This window comes from Nymphaea colorata, chromosome 1 (assembly GCF_008831285.2).
Source record: "Nymphaea colorata isolate Beijing-Zhang1983 chromosome 1, ASM883128v2, whole genome shotgun sequence".
Lineage (NCBI taxonomy): Eukaryota > Viridiplantae > Streptophyta > Magnoliopsida > Nymphaeales > Nymphaeaceae > Nymphaea > Nymphaea colorata.
Window position 1 is genome coordinate 1,900,279 of NC_045138.2, and position 18,849 is coordinate 1,919,127.

General features: G+C 39.5%; 3 protein-coding genes across 3 annotated transcripts; 2 read left to right on the forward strand and 1 right to left on the reverse strand.

The window, feature by feature from the left end:
* Positions 1-1,410: 1,410 nt before the first annotated feature.
* On the reverse strand, positions 1,411-2,247 carry LOC116263581 (divinyl chlorophyllide a 8-vinyl-reductase, chloroplastic-like; the record flags this gene model as incomplete). The annotated part of the gene is made up of 1 exon (XM_031643321.2): positions 1,411-2,247. A coding segment is annotated over one exon (828 nt), but the record flags the coding sequence as incomplete, so codon positions are not given.
* Positions 2,248-5,499: 3,252 nt separating this feature from the next.
* LOC116246347 (BURP domain-containing protein 5-like) lies at positions 5,500-7,754 on the forward strand. Its single transcript, XM_031618184.2, has 3 exons — positions 5,500-5,632; positions 6,423-6,528; positions 6,716-7,754. Exons 1-3 carry the CDS (start codon positions 5,594-5,596, stop codon positions 7,477-7,479), a joined length of 909 nt encoding a protein of 302 aa, XP_031474044.1. The 5' UTR covers positions 5,500-5,593; the 3' UTR covers positions 7,480-7,754.
* A 6,179-nt stretch (positions 7,755-13,933) lies between these two features.
* LOC116245049 (BURP domain-containing protein 5-like) lies at positions 13,934-16,169 on the forward strand. Its single transcript, XM_031616970.2, has 3 exons — positions 13,934-14,054; positions 14,846-14,951; positions 15,131-16,169. Exons 1-3 carry the CDS (start codon positions 14,016-14,018, stop codon positions 15,892-15,894), a joined length of 909 nt encoding a protein of 302 aa, XP_031472830.1. The 5' UTR covers positions 13,934-14,015; the 3' UTR covers positions 15,895-16,169.
* The last annotated feature ends 2,680 nt before the right edge of the window (positions 16,170-18,849 follow it).

An 18,849-nucleotide genomic window follows, 5' to 3' on the forward strand; every position in this document is an offset into this window, starting at 1 on the left:
GAGAATGTAAGCATGTTGTCGTAATTAATGAATTTTGACAATTAAATATCATATATTTCATTTCTTCTTTGTTAGTTACAAAATTAACTAAAATTAAAACATGAGTTACACTTAATTACTGTTTATGAACACGTAAGATGTTCACATTTTGTTTATGATGTTTTTTTAACACAAAATTAAGAGGTCCAGTTTTTGTCTCTTACCTTATTGGTCTGGTATTTACTAAATACTCTTAAAAACAAATTGCATTATATGTTTACTTTCGAAAAAAAAAAATGTTAAAAAATGTTATCAAATGTGAAATTATAATGAGAAATTAGATGGACAATAAATATTTCTCATAGGCGCAATACTTACTCACGAAAACATTAAAGTTCATCTTCTGTTTTCCTTCAATGACGAGATATTCTTTATTACAAACAAGAATCAACTTTCTTGAGTATCATTATTTTCACATCAAAACAACAATCTCTCAATTGTTTTGTTCAATTGATACTATTTTCATCATCTAATACATGTTGACTATAACTGCTTAACATGACATGTATCAGTATCAAATCGATAACGAAAAAAATTATATACTTATCTTTAAACCTTAATTACTTAATATTTTGAAAAGTTTTAATCTGGCCTGTCTGTAAAAATTTTGAAAAATAGGGCCCTAGAAAGAAGTTTCAAGAAGTTTCTCTGGACATTTTACATAAAAGTTTTAAGCAGCCCTTTGAAAAAATTCAGCTACTATATGGGGAAAATCTTGGCTCCGTCTATATATCTTGTCAATGATATTTTCGAACTCCTATCGAACTTCGTAAGTGATTATATATATATCGGCATATATCGGATGACATCAGCCATAACAATCACACACATATATATATATATATATATATATATATATATATATATATATATATATATATATATATTGTTGCATCCCCTAGAATTATTTCTACGACCGCTCAAATTTCAAAAGAATCCTCTTCTCCCACGTTCTTGGCCACATAATATTCAATTGAAGCTATTATAAGTGACGGATACATTTAGCTTTTCAGTATCATGTATTTCAAATATGGAGTAATGTAATGCCCTCAAAGAGTAACGGATTTGGTAATAGTTTTCATCCTTTCTTTGACATACTCAACGTTGCCTCACATCTTTAAGGAGGCTTTTCTGAAATCTCTTTTACATGAGGCGAAAGCCGATCATCTGCGTCCACGTTTGATGGCCTGGATTTTTTTGAAGGAGAATTTTTTCAAGAAAAAATCTCCACGGTAAATTGAAAAGGGGGTAAATTTTCCTTTTTCTTGTTTCAGGCCATGTTTGATAGCCTGGAATTTTTTTGATGGGTGAAAAATGCATAGTTTGATAGACAAGAAATTTTTTTCATGAAAAAATTTGAAACCCAAACATCCTGCTTATTCATTCATCTTCTGGGTTAAGCAGCAACATACTTTCTGCAGCATAATACCTTCCAATTCTTCCAAATTCTGCAGCATCTGCCAGAGAAAGGAAGAATTTAACCAAAAAATCAAGAATGCCGATTACAAAGTCTATCATTCCTATTGGAACTTTCAGAAACTTGGGTTCCTTGCCCAAAAGTTTGAACAACAATTCTCCCTGCTCAAGTGGTGTTAATGCCTTTCCTGGTCCACCAATTGGGAGAATCTTGTTAATTTTATCTTCACAAGAGATGCAGTCAGCAATGAAAGAGGCCAAATCCTCTTCGTTGATGGGTTTACAGGCGCATAGTTTGCCATCTCCGAACATTACATATGGCTTTCCATCCTTTACCAACTCAACCTGCCCACCTAAACTCATGAAGAAAGCCGTCGGCCTCACAATGTTGTAGGTGAAATCCCCATTTTCTGCTTCCTGCTGCAATTCTGCCTCAAACTTCAGCTTCGCTCTTTGAAATTCAAGGAGGGGCTTCTGAACACATATTGCAGGCAACAGAACAAAATGAACAGCCCCGAATTTTTTACCCGCAACGAGACTATTTTTTGTCGCTTCATAGTCGATCTTCCAGGAGTCCTTAACACCACCAGATCGACTGGCAAAGCACGAGACGACTACATCGATTCTGGTGTCCAAGCCCTCCAGAGATCTCTGAAGAGCACTCAATTCAGTTACATCCGAAAAGCAAACGTTGGATCCCCTCAGCTGAGCAGTGAAGGGCGACGGTGGTGGCGACAACGCCAGCGAGTGGCGATGGTAGCAACAGCCGCAAGCAGTCAAGGAACCACTGAATCAGGGGAGGGAAATTTCAGGGGAGGGCAGAGGCAGCACCGACTAGTGGCGACGACAGTGATGGGTCGGCAGGCAAGAGGCAAGAGCTTCGGCAGCAGCGAAGGGCGACATTTGCCTGTGTGGAAGCGGTGGCGAGGGAGAGGAGCGCTGGAAGAAGCCCTAACGGGTAAATTTACCCTGCAAACGAGTTTTGAGCGGGGGGATTTTTGCGCCGTTTGGCGCTCGTTGAAATCGGTTGAAACCGTACAAAAAAGAAAAAAAACCCTCGAAGCAAACGTGGCCTCATTATTGAAAACTTCGATAGTCTTTACAAAAGGAAAGTTAGTGCTGCCATTGCCACTGAGCACGGCGGCTAACTTTGATGGGACCCTAAACAATTCCAAGGTCCATATTCTGTTCCTTGTCGGAAGAAGATGATTCCTATTACGCAAGCCATCGTTGACCACCGGTTGTATGTACATCAAAACATGTCGACAGCCGACCCATAGTCATGCGCATCCATCCTTTAACTTGTTCACCAACCAAAGAAATTAGCAATGAAAAGCATAGTTGGTAAACCCATCGAGTTGGCTCGAGAATCGCCTCAGCCAGCTCAAAAATATGGCTACGAGTCAATGTTGGCCCGACTTGCTCCTGACTCGCCTGATTTAGGTTGTTTAGTGACAAGTCTACTCGCTGACCCGGTGACTCGGCCATCCGCTGATCTGAGTTCGAGTCACTGGTTTGCCAACTATGATGAAAAGACAAAAATCCTTTTCTTCTCCATTGCGTCATCTTTTTTTGCTACATGTCCTTAAAAAACACTTAGTGTTTCGAAAACATAATATCAACACTTGTATAAGGGAAGTTGATGAAAGGTTAAGTTGTAAATATAAAAGCAAAGCTGTCTTTTCAAGAGTCCCAAATACCCTTCAAACCAGGAGAGACAAAAGAAAGATATAAGAAAACAAACAAATGAGTTTCTTTGAAATGAAACCGTTTGTCTCCTTTACAGGGTATTTCAAGTTCTCAAAAAATAACTTGGCTTCTATCTTTTCAACTTGATTTATATTGTCAGGTCTAGATGATTCATATCAAAGCTTGGTATACAAAAGTTTGGTAGCTGCCTCTTTTCAATATATGAAAAATTAAACGTAATTTGTTTTTGTAACAGATGAGATGTGGTTATTATTATCTACCTCCCTCTCTGCATAATAAATGATAAATATCTAAGGGAGATTCAAGCTTTGTTTTGCCTAACCTATTCTGCGATCAAAATAGAAATTTTTGCCAGCAACAAAAGATTGAACCAATAATTGATTCGGTGTTAGGCACCAAGAAAGTTTCAGGTCCATTCATTCTCCTGCATCTTTGTGGTAGTGATAGAGCCACAAGGTGGAAACAAGATAAGCCATCCACGGTCCACCAATAATCTCTTATATATATATATATATATATATATATATATATAGAGAGAGAGAGAGAGAGAGAGAGAGAGAGAGAGAGAGAAAGAGAGATTTTGTCATAGATTTTTTTAGGAATTTGATATATTTTAATATTGTTAATGCTCATAAAATCTTATGGAGACATCAAATATTAACCAGCAATCCTATTTCCAAATGCACAATGGAGCAGCTAATTAGCATGTCATGACAAACAAATAATTGAAGCTAGTGTTGTAAAAATCAAACTTAAATTTAGGACGACTGGAATCGATTCGACTCATCGGCCAATAAAATAGCGCCAAATGTAATAAATTATTGATTATTTCTTGCTCTTGGAATAACTTTAAAGTTGCTATACAATAATAATAATAATTGTAACAATAATAATATTTTTATTCATAGTTGATTCAGCTGATCAATCATTGAATCGACAGCCTATGTCATGGGCACACTTTTTTCGTCCGGTGTGGCCTGACAATAGCTCCTTCACCTTAAGCCTAAAGGTGCTCAAGAGTGTGCAGATGAGTTGAGAATAATGAGTGCACTTAGGAATCAAAGATCGCAAGGAAATGGAAAGATGCTCTTGCAATTGACATCGATTGCATTTATCCCAAAAGCGATGCAAGCAAAGATGTTTGGAAAGAAATTTCAACTTTACTTACATAGGATAACCGAAACCTCTTACAAAAATTCAAATGCCGAACCCCACTGGGGCTGGTGGGAGCGTACTCCATTACAGGTAAACAAAAGCATAAACCAAAGACATTATAAGCAAAAAGGAAAGTAAGCAACCGGAGAACACCTAACTAGTTCAATTTAATTTTTGATTTTCATCATCACTTTGAGACAAGCATTTTAATTTCTTTGGTGCGTCTAAAACACACTTACCTGATCGGTGTAAAAATGGACGCACTAAGGTGCCCTTGATAGAGAAGAGAAATTACCATTAATTTATTCGGAAACAATCTTTTTTGGAATCTTGGAGTAGGCCATAGTCTCCTCCTCTTTCAGGGTTTATGGCTGCATTGTGACGTAAGAAGCATGACACCTGTCAACTACAGTGTTGTGCATCAAGTTGATAGGATCTAGACCTGGTTTTGATATAGCAGCTTCTCAGATGAATCTGAGCCTGGATTTCACAAGTTAGTTTAGCATAAAGGTGATCTGAAATCCAAACTGGGATCTTATTTTAGGACAAGACGAAACGTGGGCGGATCTCGTCCATAGGTCTCAAGCCCAATCAAACTGTGCGGGGTCCAAATATGGATTGAATGGTGCTGGCAAGGGCTCAGGTTGTTTGAAGAGTTGTGGCTCTGGGTCCGAGAGTGAGACGATCCAGCCTAGGGGTTCAACCGGGTTTTTGTTGGGGATAAGTTTTTTTTAGCTGTATCAGATTCAATAGCAATTTACAAAGGAGATTGCCCACTCTCACAGGTCTGCATATAGGGCTGAGCATTGGGCTGGGCTGCTCAAGGCCTGGGCTTGACTTTAATTAAAAAAATAAAATAAAATATATAAATTTAATATATTGAATACTGAGAAGTGAAAAAATATATAAAAATATAATAAAAACTTCCTCTTCTCCCACCTACTTGGCCACACAATGTTCAAAAGGCCATCATAACTTACGTATACAGGTAGCTTTTGAGTATCAATTTGCTCCATGGATTTAGAATATTGCCGAACACCAACAAAATTTTCCGAACACTTGGAGGCGGCCGCCGCCATGATTGATGGTGTTTGCCTTTTTCATGTCATGAGAAGCAGTGTGGGGACACCACGCTTATCTTTGGAGCAACTTGTGTTTGTCGTGCTGCTATATCAAAACTCTATTTAAAGAGGGAGAGCTCCCTCTTACCTTCACATCTCAGCATCAGATCAAGCTCTGTTCTGTGATCTTGAAAAGCTTCATAATCATAATCATGTCCAAGCTCATACTCCTTTTCCTCCTCGTCGCACAAGTAATTCTCTCGCAGCGACCTCTCTCTCGCATTCTTTCTTGAACATGTGGCATGTAAACAGCACTTTTCATGTTCAACTCTTATGGGTATTATGCTTTGGTTGGTCTTAAGAGTATGGATTAAGGGTGTAATCCTCCGGAGTTTTAGGACGACAGGGTTTGTGGTTCTCTCCTTCCCCACCCCCCAACATCCCCGGCCCTTCTCTCTCTCTCTCTCTCTCTCTCTCTCTCTCTCTCACTCTTACAATAGTGTGGCAGCTTATATGCACTTTTTTAAAGCTCATATGATGTGGATGAGGAAGACTGTACCAGAAACTGATAAAAATTTTCTGATTCCAATTATGGCCCGCTGAGCTTGAATAGATCTGCAAGAAACATCTTTGTATTCCTTTAATATTGGTCATAAAACTGAACCTTCGACTACGTCGTCTACTTTCATCCAGCCTTACAGAGTCTTCATTTTGTCAACTCATGATGAAGTCAGATTTTCCTTTTTTTTTTTTTCTTTTCCTTCCAGCATTTTCGACATTTCAAGTCCATTTGTGTGCGTGTAGGGTGTGCAATATATATATATATATATATCAAGTACCTTGTTGGGATAGAGAATTTTGTCTTGCAGAATTTGTTAAGAAATTCTCATGTATCTTTCCTTGTTCATGCTGACAAAATTTTAAACTGGGGACATGAAGTAGCTTCTCATGCTGATGGCCATATATTTAACTTATGGATTAAAAATGTCCTTCCACATTCTTCTTGATTTGCTGCCTAATTTTGTGATGCATGTGCTGCAGTTTGCTGAGACGAGTATTGGTTCGGCTTTCAGTCCCTCGAGCTACTGGAAGAGTGTATTGCCGAATACTTTCATGCCAGATGCCCTTCAGTCCTTATTGCCTGAAGGTACTTGGTTGATCCCGAGAGCTAATTGTATTGCCGAATACTTTCGACTGCATAGTTTTTCTTTTCTCCCACTTTAAGCTATATATATATATATATATATATATATATATATATATATATATATATATATATATATGGGCCAGATCAAATTCTTATCCTTCTTCAAATTGTGAAATATGAACTGCAGATACTAGACCTCGTTATGGAGGCAAGTGGGTCGTAGACTCCGGGATATGCTTGATCAATTATATAATTATTTGTCGTCCTCCCAAAGGCCTCTTCTTGTTGGAGAAGGATCTAAAGCCGAGCATGACCATGGACATAAGTTTTCTCGCGGCTAATATCAACTCGGAACAGAAGCTGCCGACCTTCCTCCCACGCCAGGCAGCAGAAGCACTGCCTTTCTCAACCTCCTCCTTCCCCACCATCCTCCGACGCTTCTCCCTGAGCCCACACTCCCCCCAAGCATCTGCCATGAAAGTGACCCTCGACCTGTGCGAGTCGCCCGCCATTAAAGGGGAGACGAGGTTCTGCGCCACCTCGCTGGAGTCCATGGTCGACTTCGCCACCACCCAGCTCGGAACCAACAACCTCCGCGTCCTCTCCACCTTGGTTCACCAAGAGAACAAGACCGAGCAGCAGCTTGACCAGTCGTATGTGGTTCGGCCTGGGATCGTGAAGATGGAGTCCCATGTCGCAGTGGCGTGCCACCTCATGTCATATCCTTACGCAGTCTTCTACTGTCACAAGACCATGGACACCAAGAGCTTCGTTGTTCCATTAATGGCGGAAGAAGATGGGAGCAGAGTGGACGCAGCGGTTGTGTGCCATGACGATACATCGCACTGGGACCCCAGACATGCCAGCTTTAAGGTGCTAGGAGTAGAGCCTGGGACCGCATCCATCTGCCATTTCCTTCCTCCCAACCATTTTCTGTGGGTCTCGAAGTGAGCGGCCATGGCTGTCCACCGCAAAGAATATCAGTGCTGATGGTGATGGGGAGAAGATACTCCTCCGCATTTGCATGGTCATGGTACTGGTACATTTGGTTATAGTGTGTCTCTAGCTTTGTTAATGGATCTTTTAGATACGGACCTAAAATAAAGGCCACTTGTTTGGTCCTTTGTCGGTTAGTCTTGTGAAGCTTATTTAAATAAATCTGTATGAACTAAAAAGTTCTAACATTGTCAATGTCATTATCAGTGTCTCACGGGATCATTTTCTTAGACCTGTGTGGCCCGGCGATATCTTCTTCGTCTTATGCTTAAAGGGACTCAAGAGTGTATGGATAACTTAAAAATAGCAGTGCAAACAAAAATAAAAAATTGCAAAGAAATGGAAGGATGTTCTTGCAATGGCCTTAGATTATTTTTATTACAAGAGCGATGTAAACTATGCCTCTTACAAGAATTAAAATGTTCACCCCAAAGACAAAATCTAGTATATATCTTGGGACCGGTTACAGGTAAACAAAAGCATAAACCTTTCCTTTTCTTTGATTAGCTGCTCCCGAAAACAAACAAAGAACAACTTAGATTATAAGCAAAAAGGAAAGTAAGCAAAACAGTTTTTTGCATACGAGAACATGCTCACCCCTTCAAAACATGTGTTGTCCTCTGCACCAATTGTTGCATGGTAGGTCAAGACGTCCTTTGGGTGTCGTTGCTTCAACCTGAAGGCATACTCCCATGTTGGCTGCTCTTCGCCAACTCACTTCATCAAATACTTTTTGGGCTCTCCAAGATAGCGGATTTTGTGTCGAAGAATATGCTCCATCTGTTGGTCCATCGTTCGCTTCGTTGATGGTTGCTTTTTGTAGGATTGGCTCCCCCTGTCGGTCCATTGTTCGTTTCGTTGATGATGACGCTCTTTATAGGGTCGGCTCTCGCTGCAGCCTGCTCCTCTCCAGGTCTTCTCCATCGACATAGAAAGGCTTCAGATTGTACATATGGAACACCAAATATACTTTAAAGTTTGGTAGTATATCTAACTTGTACACCAATTTCCTGATCTTTTTTATTATTATGAGATGTCATTCGTACTTTCGTGTCGGGACAGAGTGTCTCCATACGGTATGGGTACAACTTAACGAGGACCTGGTCTATGATTCTGAACTCTACATGTCGCCGCTTCTTGTCAGACCACTTATTCAGCTTCTTGGTCGCTTTGTGTAAGAATGTTCTTGCTAACTCCATGTGCTTCTGTCCATCTATGACAAACTTGTAGGAAAAAATTGACCTTCTCTTTCTTGGGCAGCAAGGATGTGTGGATCAATGGCTGTTGTTCAATAGCTATCTCGAAAAAACTAGGATCTGAAGACTCATTTTTTGTAAGTTGCAGCAGAATTGAGCTACATCTAACAATTTCACGAAATTTTTTCAATTTCACGTTCACAAAGTGCCCTAAGTATTTGTAGCTCTAATAATAATGTGCTCGGTCTGGCCATTTATCTATACACCAGAGCTTGTTGAAAACAAAGAGTTCGAGCCCAACAATCGAAATATTCCACGCTAAAACTTGTCTGTGAAGCGAGCATTACAGCCAGTCACAATGCTTTTCAGCACGCCCCAATACTTCACTATGTTCTTTATGAACATCTACACCGTCTTTTCTGTGGGGCACTCTTTTGAGGTTGAAATGAAAGTAGCATATTTAGAAAATCGATTCACAACCACAAAGATAGAGTTGAGTCCAGCTATTCTTGGGAAGCTCATAATGAAGTCTATGGACATGCTTTCTCATGGACGTTCAGGAATAGGGAGAGGTTCTAGGAGGTCGACAGTCTTCTGATTCACTCTCTTGTCCTGCTCATGGATAAGATACATCTTTATATAGGCATCTGCATCGTCCCGCATTGGTGGTCAATAGTAGCCACGTTCAAGGAGGGGTAAGGTCCGCTTGTGGCCATGATGGCCTGTCTACAAAAGTGTCATGGCACTCCTTCAATAGCTCTTGACAAAGATTTTTTCATCTAAGCACAAATGCAACCAGTTGAGCTTCCATTTTTCCATTTGTCCCACTCGTCACATATTTCTTCTGTTCACAAGTTTGTACTCCCTTCGCTACTGAATTTGTTTCGTCTGCAGCCATGCTGCCACTGATAGCAGCCAACTGTGGTATAGCTCAACACCGACTTAGCTCTCCACGTTCCACTGTGATAGATGATCAAACTTAGCTCTGATACTAGTTGTCACATGCTTACTTTCTTCGGCCCGTGCTGCTCAATGATAGCTCCTTCGCCGTAAGCCTAAATGGACTCAAGAGTGTGCAGATTACTTGAAAATAGTGAGTGCTTGTAGAAATGCTTTTACAATGCGTATAGATTCCATTTATCACAAGAGTGATGTAAGCAAAGAGGCTTGGAAAGAAATCTCAACTTTGCTATGTAAGATGGTCGAGGCCTCTTACAAGGATTCAAATGTCGACAATCCCAAACACAAAATCCCCAACATGTATTAGGGCCGGTGGGAGGGTGCTTCCTTAGAGGTCGTTTGATAGATGTACCATAGGACAAAGCAGAGAAGACGTCATGTCTATCATACTACTGTTCAGTCCATCCTGCCGATATTGTTCTTTGTCTATTGTTTGACAGTTGTAGGAACAAACACCATGTTCCTTATGTTCAACATTTGTTTTATCTTTAAATGTTTATCTTTATCTATATATATATATATATATATATATATATATATATATATATAGAGAGAGAGAGAGAGAGAGAGAGAGAGAGAGGATAGAGAGAAAGAGATCATCAATTCATTAAAAAAATAATTTTTGCTATTTATATAAAAGCAATTACATTGTTCGTGAATTATCAACTCTTCATAATTGCATGCATAAATATAAAGAACCTTCTAGCTGCTTCCCTATACTCTAAATAGTGGTCTCCCCACTCCTATACTCTTTCTTTCTATATAATAGTACTTTGTACAGTTGCCATCAAGAATCTCTTCATCATTTCAGTTCACCTCGCAAACTCAATTTGGGCCATATATTTGCTTCCTGGGAACCATAAAAGTTGAGCATTTGCATGTTAATTTAATATTAGAAGGTGAAATATAGATAAATGAAGGGGGAAAATAGCACATCAAAGAAATAACATATCATCTAAAGTATATTTCTATCAAGCGTTGAACAATCTTCTGCAAACTCCAAGACATAAACATTTCTATCGAAAAGAAAAAGGAAGAGACTGACATTTCATCGACCAATTTATTGGTTATGATGTGCACATAAATGAAAGCATATTGAACAGTCCCAAGACTGACATTTCATCGAACAATTTAACGATTATGCTATGCCCATAGATGAAAGCGTATTGAACAGTCCTCGTTGAGCTCAATCATGCTACAAATCATGCAAATGAGTGAGAGAACTATCTTAAGAAAAGTGCCATTTGGCAAGCTTAGACATAAGGGAGTGTGAGAAAGATGTTTTGGTCGAATATGGTGGAATTCAGAAGCAAGTTCATGAACATATTCAATGGTCCCATTTGACAGCATTTTGTTTTTGGATTCCTTATTCTGTGCACAGAAAATTCCAGAAGATGATTTTTTTTTTTCATGGACATGGAACCACCTCACTCTTTCTGATTATGTTTCCCTACTGACTATGCCTTTGAGCAGAAAAAAAACTCTTTTCCCTACCGAGCTCTGAACTTGTAGTGCAGGTCTAGAAATAAGAGTGCGCCTTAAAAGTATGAACCAAGACCAGCAAAAAAAACTTACGATTTTGAAATCGTATCTGTGCAGGTTCCACTATATGTCTTGAGATCAAGCTACCACTATTAGTTTAAGTGCTTCCTGAAAATTAATTTTCAGTAACTGTATGGATTATTTCCATATAATACCAAAATAATTCGGTTTCCATGCCCAATCTCCACAACTAATATCTTCTCAATTTCATGATGCAACATATCATAACCAATTTAGTCCAAATAAGGTCCTGTCTCAAATAAGGTAATTAGTAGGCCCTTATATAAGGGAAGTTGATGAAAGGTTAAGTTGTAAATATAAAAGCTAAGCTGTCTTTTCAAGAGTCCCAATTACCCTTCAAACCAGGAGAGACAAAAGAAAGATATAAGAAAACAAACAAATGAGTTTCTTTGAAATGAAACCGTTTGTCTCCTTTACAGAGTATTTCAAGTTCTCAAAAAATAACTTGGCTTCTATCTTTTCAACTTGATTTATACTGTCAGGTCTAGATGATTTATATCAAAGCTTGGTATACAAAAGTTTGGTAGCTGCCTCTTTTCAATATATGAAAAATTAAACGTAATTTGTTTTTGTAACAGATGAGATGTGGTTATTATTATCTACCTCCCTCTCTGCATAATAAATGATAAATATCTAAGCGAGATTCAAGCTTTGTTTTGCCTAACCTATTCTGCGATCAAAAATAGAAATTTTTGCCAGCAACAAAAGATTGAACCAATAATTGATTCGGTGTTAGGCACCAAGAAAGTTTCAAGTCCATTCATTCTCCTGCATCTTTGTGTTAGTGATAGAGCCACAAGGTGTAAACAAGATAAGCCATCCACGGTCCACCAATAATCTCTTATATATATATATATATATATATATATATATATATATATAGAGAGAGAGAGAGAGAGAGAGAGAGAGAGAGAAAGAGAGATTTTGTCATAGATTTTTTTAGGAATTTGATATATTTTAATATTGTTAATGCTCATAAAATCTTATGGAGACATCAAATATTAACCAGCAATCCTATTTCCAAATGCACAATGGAGCAGCTAATTAGCATGTCATGACAAACAAATAATTGAAGCTAGTGTTGTAAAAATCAAACTTAAATTTAGGACGACTGGAATCGATTCGACTCATCGGCCAATAAAATAGCGCCAAATGTAATAAATTATTGATTATTTCTTGCTCTTGGAATAACTTTAAAGTTGCTATACAATAATAATAATAATTGTAACAATAATAATATTTTTATTCATAGTTGATTCAGCTGATCAATCATTGAATCGACAGCCTATGTCATGGGCACACTTTTTTCGTCCGGTGTGGCCTGACAATAGCTCCTTCACCTTAAGCCTAAAGGTGCTCAAGAGTGTGCAGATGAGTTGAGAATAATGAGTGCACTTAGGAATCAAAGATCGCAAGGAAATGGAAAGATGCTCTTGCAATTGACATCGATTGCATTTATCCCAAAAGCGATGCAAGCAAAGATGTTTGGAAAGAAATTTCAACTTTACTTACATAGGATAACCGAAACCTCTTACAAAAATTCAAATGCCGAACCCCACTGGGGCTGGTGGGAGCGTACTCCATTACAGGTAAACAAAAGCATAAACCAAAGACATTATAAGCAAAAAGGAAAGTAAGCAACCGGAGAACACCTAACTAGTTCAATTTAATTTTTGATTTTCATCATCACTTTGAGACATGCATTTTAGTTTCTTTGGTGCGTCTAAAACACACTTACCTGATCGGTGTAAAAATGGACGCACTAAGGTGCCCTTGATAGAGAAGAGAAATTACCATTAATTTATTCGGAAACAATCTTTTTTGGAATCTGGGAGTAGGCCATAGTCTCCTCCTCTTTCAGGGTTTATGGCTGCATTGTGACGTAAGAAGCATGACACCTGTCAACTACAGTGTTGTGCATCAAGTTGATAGGATCTAGACCTAGTTTTGATATAGCAGCTTCTCAGACGAATCTGAGCCTGGATTTCACAAGTTAGTTTAGCAGAAAGGCGATCTGAAATCCAAACTGGGATCTTATTTTAGGACAAGACGAAACGTGGGCGGATCTCGTCCATAGGTCTCAAGCCCAATCAAACTGTGCGGGGTCCAAATATGGATTCAATGGTGCTGGCAAGGGCTCAGGTTGTTTGAAGAGTTGTGGCTCTGGGTCCGAGAGTGAGACGATCCATCCTAGGGGTTCAACCGGGTTTTTGTTGGGGATAAGTTTTTTTTAGCTGTATCAGATTCAATAGCAATTTACAAAGGAGATTGCCCACTCTCACAGGTCTGCATATAGGGCTGAGCATTGGGCTGGGCTGCTCAAGGCCTGGGCTTGACTTTAATTAAAAAAATAAAATAAAATATATAAATTTAATATATTGAATACTGAGAAGTGAAAAAATATATAAAAATATAATAAAAACTTCCTCTTCTCCCACTTACTTGGCCACACAATGTTCCAAAGGCCATCATAACTTACGTATACAGGTAGCTTTTGAGTATCAATTTGCTCCATGGATTTAGAATATTGCCGAACACCAACAAAATTTTCCGAACACTTGGAGGCGGCCGCCGCCATGATTGATGGTGTTTGCCTTTTTCATGTTATGAGAAGCAGTGTGGGGACACCACGCTTATCTTTGGAGCAACTTGTGTTTGTCGTGCTGCTATATCAAAACTCTATTTAAAGAGGGAGAGCTCCCTTTTACCTTCACATCTCAGCATCAGATCAAGCTCTGTTCTGTGATCTTGAAAAGCTTCATAATCATAATCATGTCCAAGCTCATACTCCTTTTCCTCCTCGTCGCACAAGTAATTCTCTCGCAGCGACCTCTCTCTCGCATTCTTTCTTGAACATGTGGCATGTAAACAGCACTTTTCATGTTCAACTCTTATGGGTATTATGCTTTGGTTGGTCTTAAGAGTATGGATTAAGGGTGTAATCCTCCGGAGTTTTAGGACGACAGGGTTTGTGGTTCTCTCCTTCCCCACCCCCCAACATCCCCGGCCCTTCTCTCTCTCTCTCTCTCTCTCTCTCTCTCTCTCTCACTCTTACAATAGTGTGGCAGCTTATATGCACTTTTTTAAAGCTCATATGATGTGGATGAGGAAGACTGTACCAGAAACTGATAAAAATTTTCTGATTCCAATTATGGCCCGCTGAGCTTGAATAGATCTGCAAGAAACATCTTTGTATTCCTTTAATATTGGTCATAAAACTGAACCTTCGACTACGTCGTCTACTTTCATCCAGCCTTACAGAGTCTTCATTTTGTCAACTCATGATGAAGTCAGATTTTCCTTTTTTTTTTTTTTCTTTTCCTTCCAGCATTTTCGACATTTCAAGTCCATTTGTGTGCGTGTAGGGTGTGCAATATATATATATATATATATCAAGTACCTTGTTGGGATAGAGAATTTTGTCTTGCAGAATTTGTTAAGAAATTCTCATGTATCTTTCCTTGTTCATGCTGACAAAATTTTAAACTGGGGACATGAAGTAGCTTCTCATGCTGATGGCCATATATTTAACTTATGGATTAAAAATGTCCTTCCACATTCTTCTTGATTTGCTGCCTAATTTTGTGATGCATGTGCTGCAGTTTGCTGAGACGAGTATTGGTTCGGCTTTCAGTCCCTCGAGCTACTGGAAGAGTGTATTGCCGAATACTTTCATGCCAGATGCCCTTCAGTCCTTATTGCCTGAAGGTACTTGGTTGATCCCGAGAGCTAATTGTATTGCCGAATACTTTCGACTGCATAGTTTTTCTTTTCTCCCACTTTAAGCTATATATATATATATATATATATATATATATATATATATATATATATATGGGCCAGATCAAATTCTTATCCTTCTTCAAATTGTGAAATATGAACTGCAGATACTAGACCTCGTTATGGAGGCAAGTGGGTCGTAGACTCCGGGATATGCTTGATCAATTATATAATTATTTGTCGTCCTCCCAAAGGCCTCTTCTTGTTGGAGAAGGATCTAAAGCCGAGCATGACCATGGACATAAGTTTTCTCGCGGCTAATATCAACTCGGAACAGAAGCTGCCGACCTTCCTCCCACGCCAGGCAGCAGAAGCACTGCCTTTCTCAACCTCCTCCTTCCCCACCATCCTCCGACGCTTCTCCCTGAGCCCACACTCCCCCCAAGCATCTGCCATGAAAGTGACCCTCGACCTGTGCGAGTCGCCCGCCATTAAAGGGGAGACGAGGTTCTGCGCCACCTCGCTGGAGTCCATGGTCGACTTCGCCACCACCCAGCTCGGAACCAACAACCTCCGCGTCCTCTCCACCTTGGTTCACCAAGAGAACAAGACCGAGCAGCAGCTTGACCAGTCGTATGTGGTTCGGCCTGGGATCGTGAAGATGGAGTCCCAAGTCGCAGTGGCGTGCCACCTCATGTCATATCCTTACGCAGTCTTCTACTGTCACAAGACCATGGACACCAAGAGCTTCGTTGTTCCATTAATGGCGGAAGAAGGTGGGAGCAGAGTGGACGCAGCGGTTGTGTGCCATGACGATACATCGCACTGGGACCCCAGACATGCCAGCTTTAAGGTGCTAGGAGTAGAGCCTGGGACCGCATCCATCTGCCATTTCCTTCCTCCCAACCATTTTCTGTGGGTCTCGAAGTGAGCGGCCATGGCTGTCCACCGCAAAGAATATCAGTGCTGATGGTGATGGGGAGAAGATACTCCTCCGCATTTGCATGGTCATGGTACTGGTACATTTGGTTATAGTGTGTCTCTAGCTTTGTTAATGGATCTTTTAGATACGGACCTAAAATAAAGGCCACTTGTTTGGTCCTTTGTCGGTTAGTCTTGTGAAGCTTATTTAAATAAATCTGTATGAACTAAAAAGTTCTAACATTGTCAATGTCATTATCAGTGTCTCACGGGATCATTTTCTTAGACCTGTGTGGCCCGGCGATATCTTCTTCGTCTTATGCTTAAAGGGACTCAAGAGTGTATGGATAACTTAAAAATAGCAGTGCAAACAAAAATAAAAAATTGCAAAGAAATGGAAGGATGTTCTTGCAATGGCCTTAGATTATTTTTATTACAAGAGCGATGTAAACTATGCCTCTTACAAGAATTAAAATGTTCACCCCAAAGACAAAATCTAGTATATATCTTGGGACCGGTTACAGGTAAACAAAAGCATAAACCTTTCCTTTTCTTTGATTAGCCGCTCCCGAAAACAAACAAAGAACAACTTAGATTATAAGCAAAAAGGAAAGTAAGCAAAACAGTTTTTTGCATACGAGAACATGCTCACCCCTTCAAAACATGTGTTGTCCTCTGCACCAATTGTTGCATGGTAGGTCAAGACGTCCTTTGGGTGTCGTTGCTTCAACCTGAAGGCATACTCCCATGTCGGCTGCTCTTCGCCAACTCACTTCATCAAATACCTTTTGGGCTCTCCAAGATAGCGGATTTTGTGTCGAAGAATATGCTCCATCTGTTGGTCCATCGTTCGCTTCGTTGATGGTTGCTTTTTGTAGGATTGGCTCCCCCTGTCGGTCCATTGTTCGTTTCGTTGATGATGACGCTCTTTATAGGGTCAGCTCTCGCTGCAGCCTGCTCCTCTCCAGGTCTTCTCTATCGACATAGAAAGGCTTCAGATTGTACATATGGAACACCAAATATACTTTAAAGTTTGGTAGTATATCTAACTTGTACACCAATTTCCTGATCTTTTTTATTATTATGAGATGTCATTCGTACTTTCGTGTCGGGACAGAGTGTCTCCATACGGTATGGGTACAACTTAACGAGGACCTGGTCTATGATTTTGAACTCTACATGTCGCCGCTTCTTGTCAGACCACTTATTCAGCTTTTTGGTCGCTTTGTGTAAGAATGTTCTTGCTAACTCCATGTGCTTCTGTCCATCTATGACAAACTTGTAGGAAAAAATTGACCTTCTCTTTCTTGGGCAGCAAGGATGTGTGGATCAATGGCTGTTGTTCAATAGCTATCTCGAAAAAACTAGGATCTGAAGACTCATTTTTTGTAAGTTGCAGTAGAATTGAGCTACATCTAACAATTTCACGAAATTTTTTCAATTTCACGTTCACAAAGTGCCCTAAGTATTTGTAGCTCTAATAATAATGTGCTCAGTCTGGCCATTTATCTATACACGAGAGCTTGTTCAAAACAAAGAGTTCGAGCCCAACAATCGAAATATTCCACGCTAAAACTTGTCTGTGAAGCGAGCATTACAGCCACTGACAATGCTTTTCAGCACGCCGCAATACTTTACTATGTTCTTTACGAACATCTCCACCGTCTTTTCTGCAGGGCACTCTTTTGAGGTTGAAATGAAAGTAGCATATTTGGAATTTGTCCATTGAGCTTCCATTCCTCCATTGGTCCCACTCGTCACATATTTCTTCTGTTCACGAGTCTGTACTACCTTCGCTATTGAATTTGTTTCGTCTGCAGCCATGCTGCTACAGATAGCAGCCAACCGTGGGATAGCTCAACACCGACTTAGCTCTTCACACCCCACTGTGATAGATGATCAAACTTAGCTCTGATACCGGTTGTCACGGGCTTACTTTCTTCGGCCCGTGCTGCTCAGTGATAATTCCTTCACTGTAAGCCTAAATGGACTCAAGAGTGTGCGAATAACTTGAAAATAATGAGTGCTTGTGGAAATGCTTTTGCAATGGGTATAGATTGCATTTATCACAAGATTGATGTAAGCAAAGAGGCTTGGAAAGAAATCTCAACTTTGCTACGTAAGATGGTCGATGCCTCTTACAAAGATTCAAATGTCGACTGTCTCAAACACATAATCCCCAACATATATTAGGGCCGGTGGGAGGGTGCTTCCTTAGAGGTCGTTTGATAGATGTATCATAAGATAGAATAGACAAGACGTCCTGTCTATCACACTACTGTTCTGTCCATCCTGTCGATGTTGTTGTCAATGTTGTTCTCTGTCTATTGTTTGACAGTTTTAAGAACAAACACCATGTTCCTTATATTCAGCATTTGTTTTTTCTTTATTTATATTGTTTGTCTTGTTTGTCCTGTCCAATGTTTGTTTTTTGGAGTCTCTTGTTCCATTATAAGATTACTCAAAGGAAGTGCTATATATATATATTTGCTATTTATATAAAAGCAATTACATTGTTCATGAATTATCAACTCTTCATAATTGCATGCATAAATATAAACAACCTTCTAGCTGTTTCCCTATACTCTAAATAGTGGTCTCCCCATTCCTATACTCTTTCTTTCTATCTAATAGTACTTTGTACAGTTGCCATCAAGAATCTGCTCATCATTTCCGTTCACCTTGTAAACTCGATTTGGGCCATCTAGTTGCTTACCATAAAAGTTGAGCATTTTGCATATTAATTTAATATTAGAAGGTGAAAATAGCTCATCAAAGAAATAACGTATCATCTAAAGTAATTTTCTATCAAGCGTGAACAATCTTCTGCATACTCCAAGATATAAACATTTCTACCGAAAAGAAAAAGGAAGAGACTGACATTTTATCAAACAATTTAATGGTTATGCTGTGCACATAGATGAAAGCGTATTGAACAGTCCCAAGACTGACATTTCATCGAACA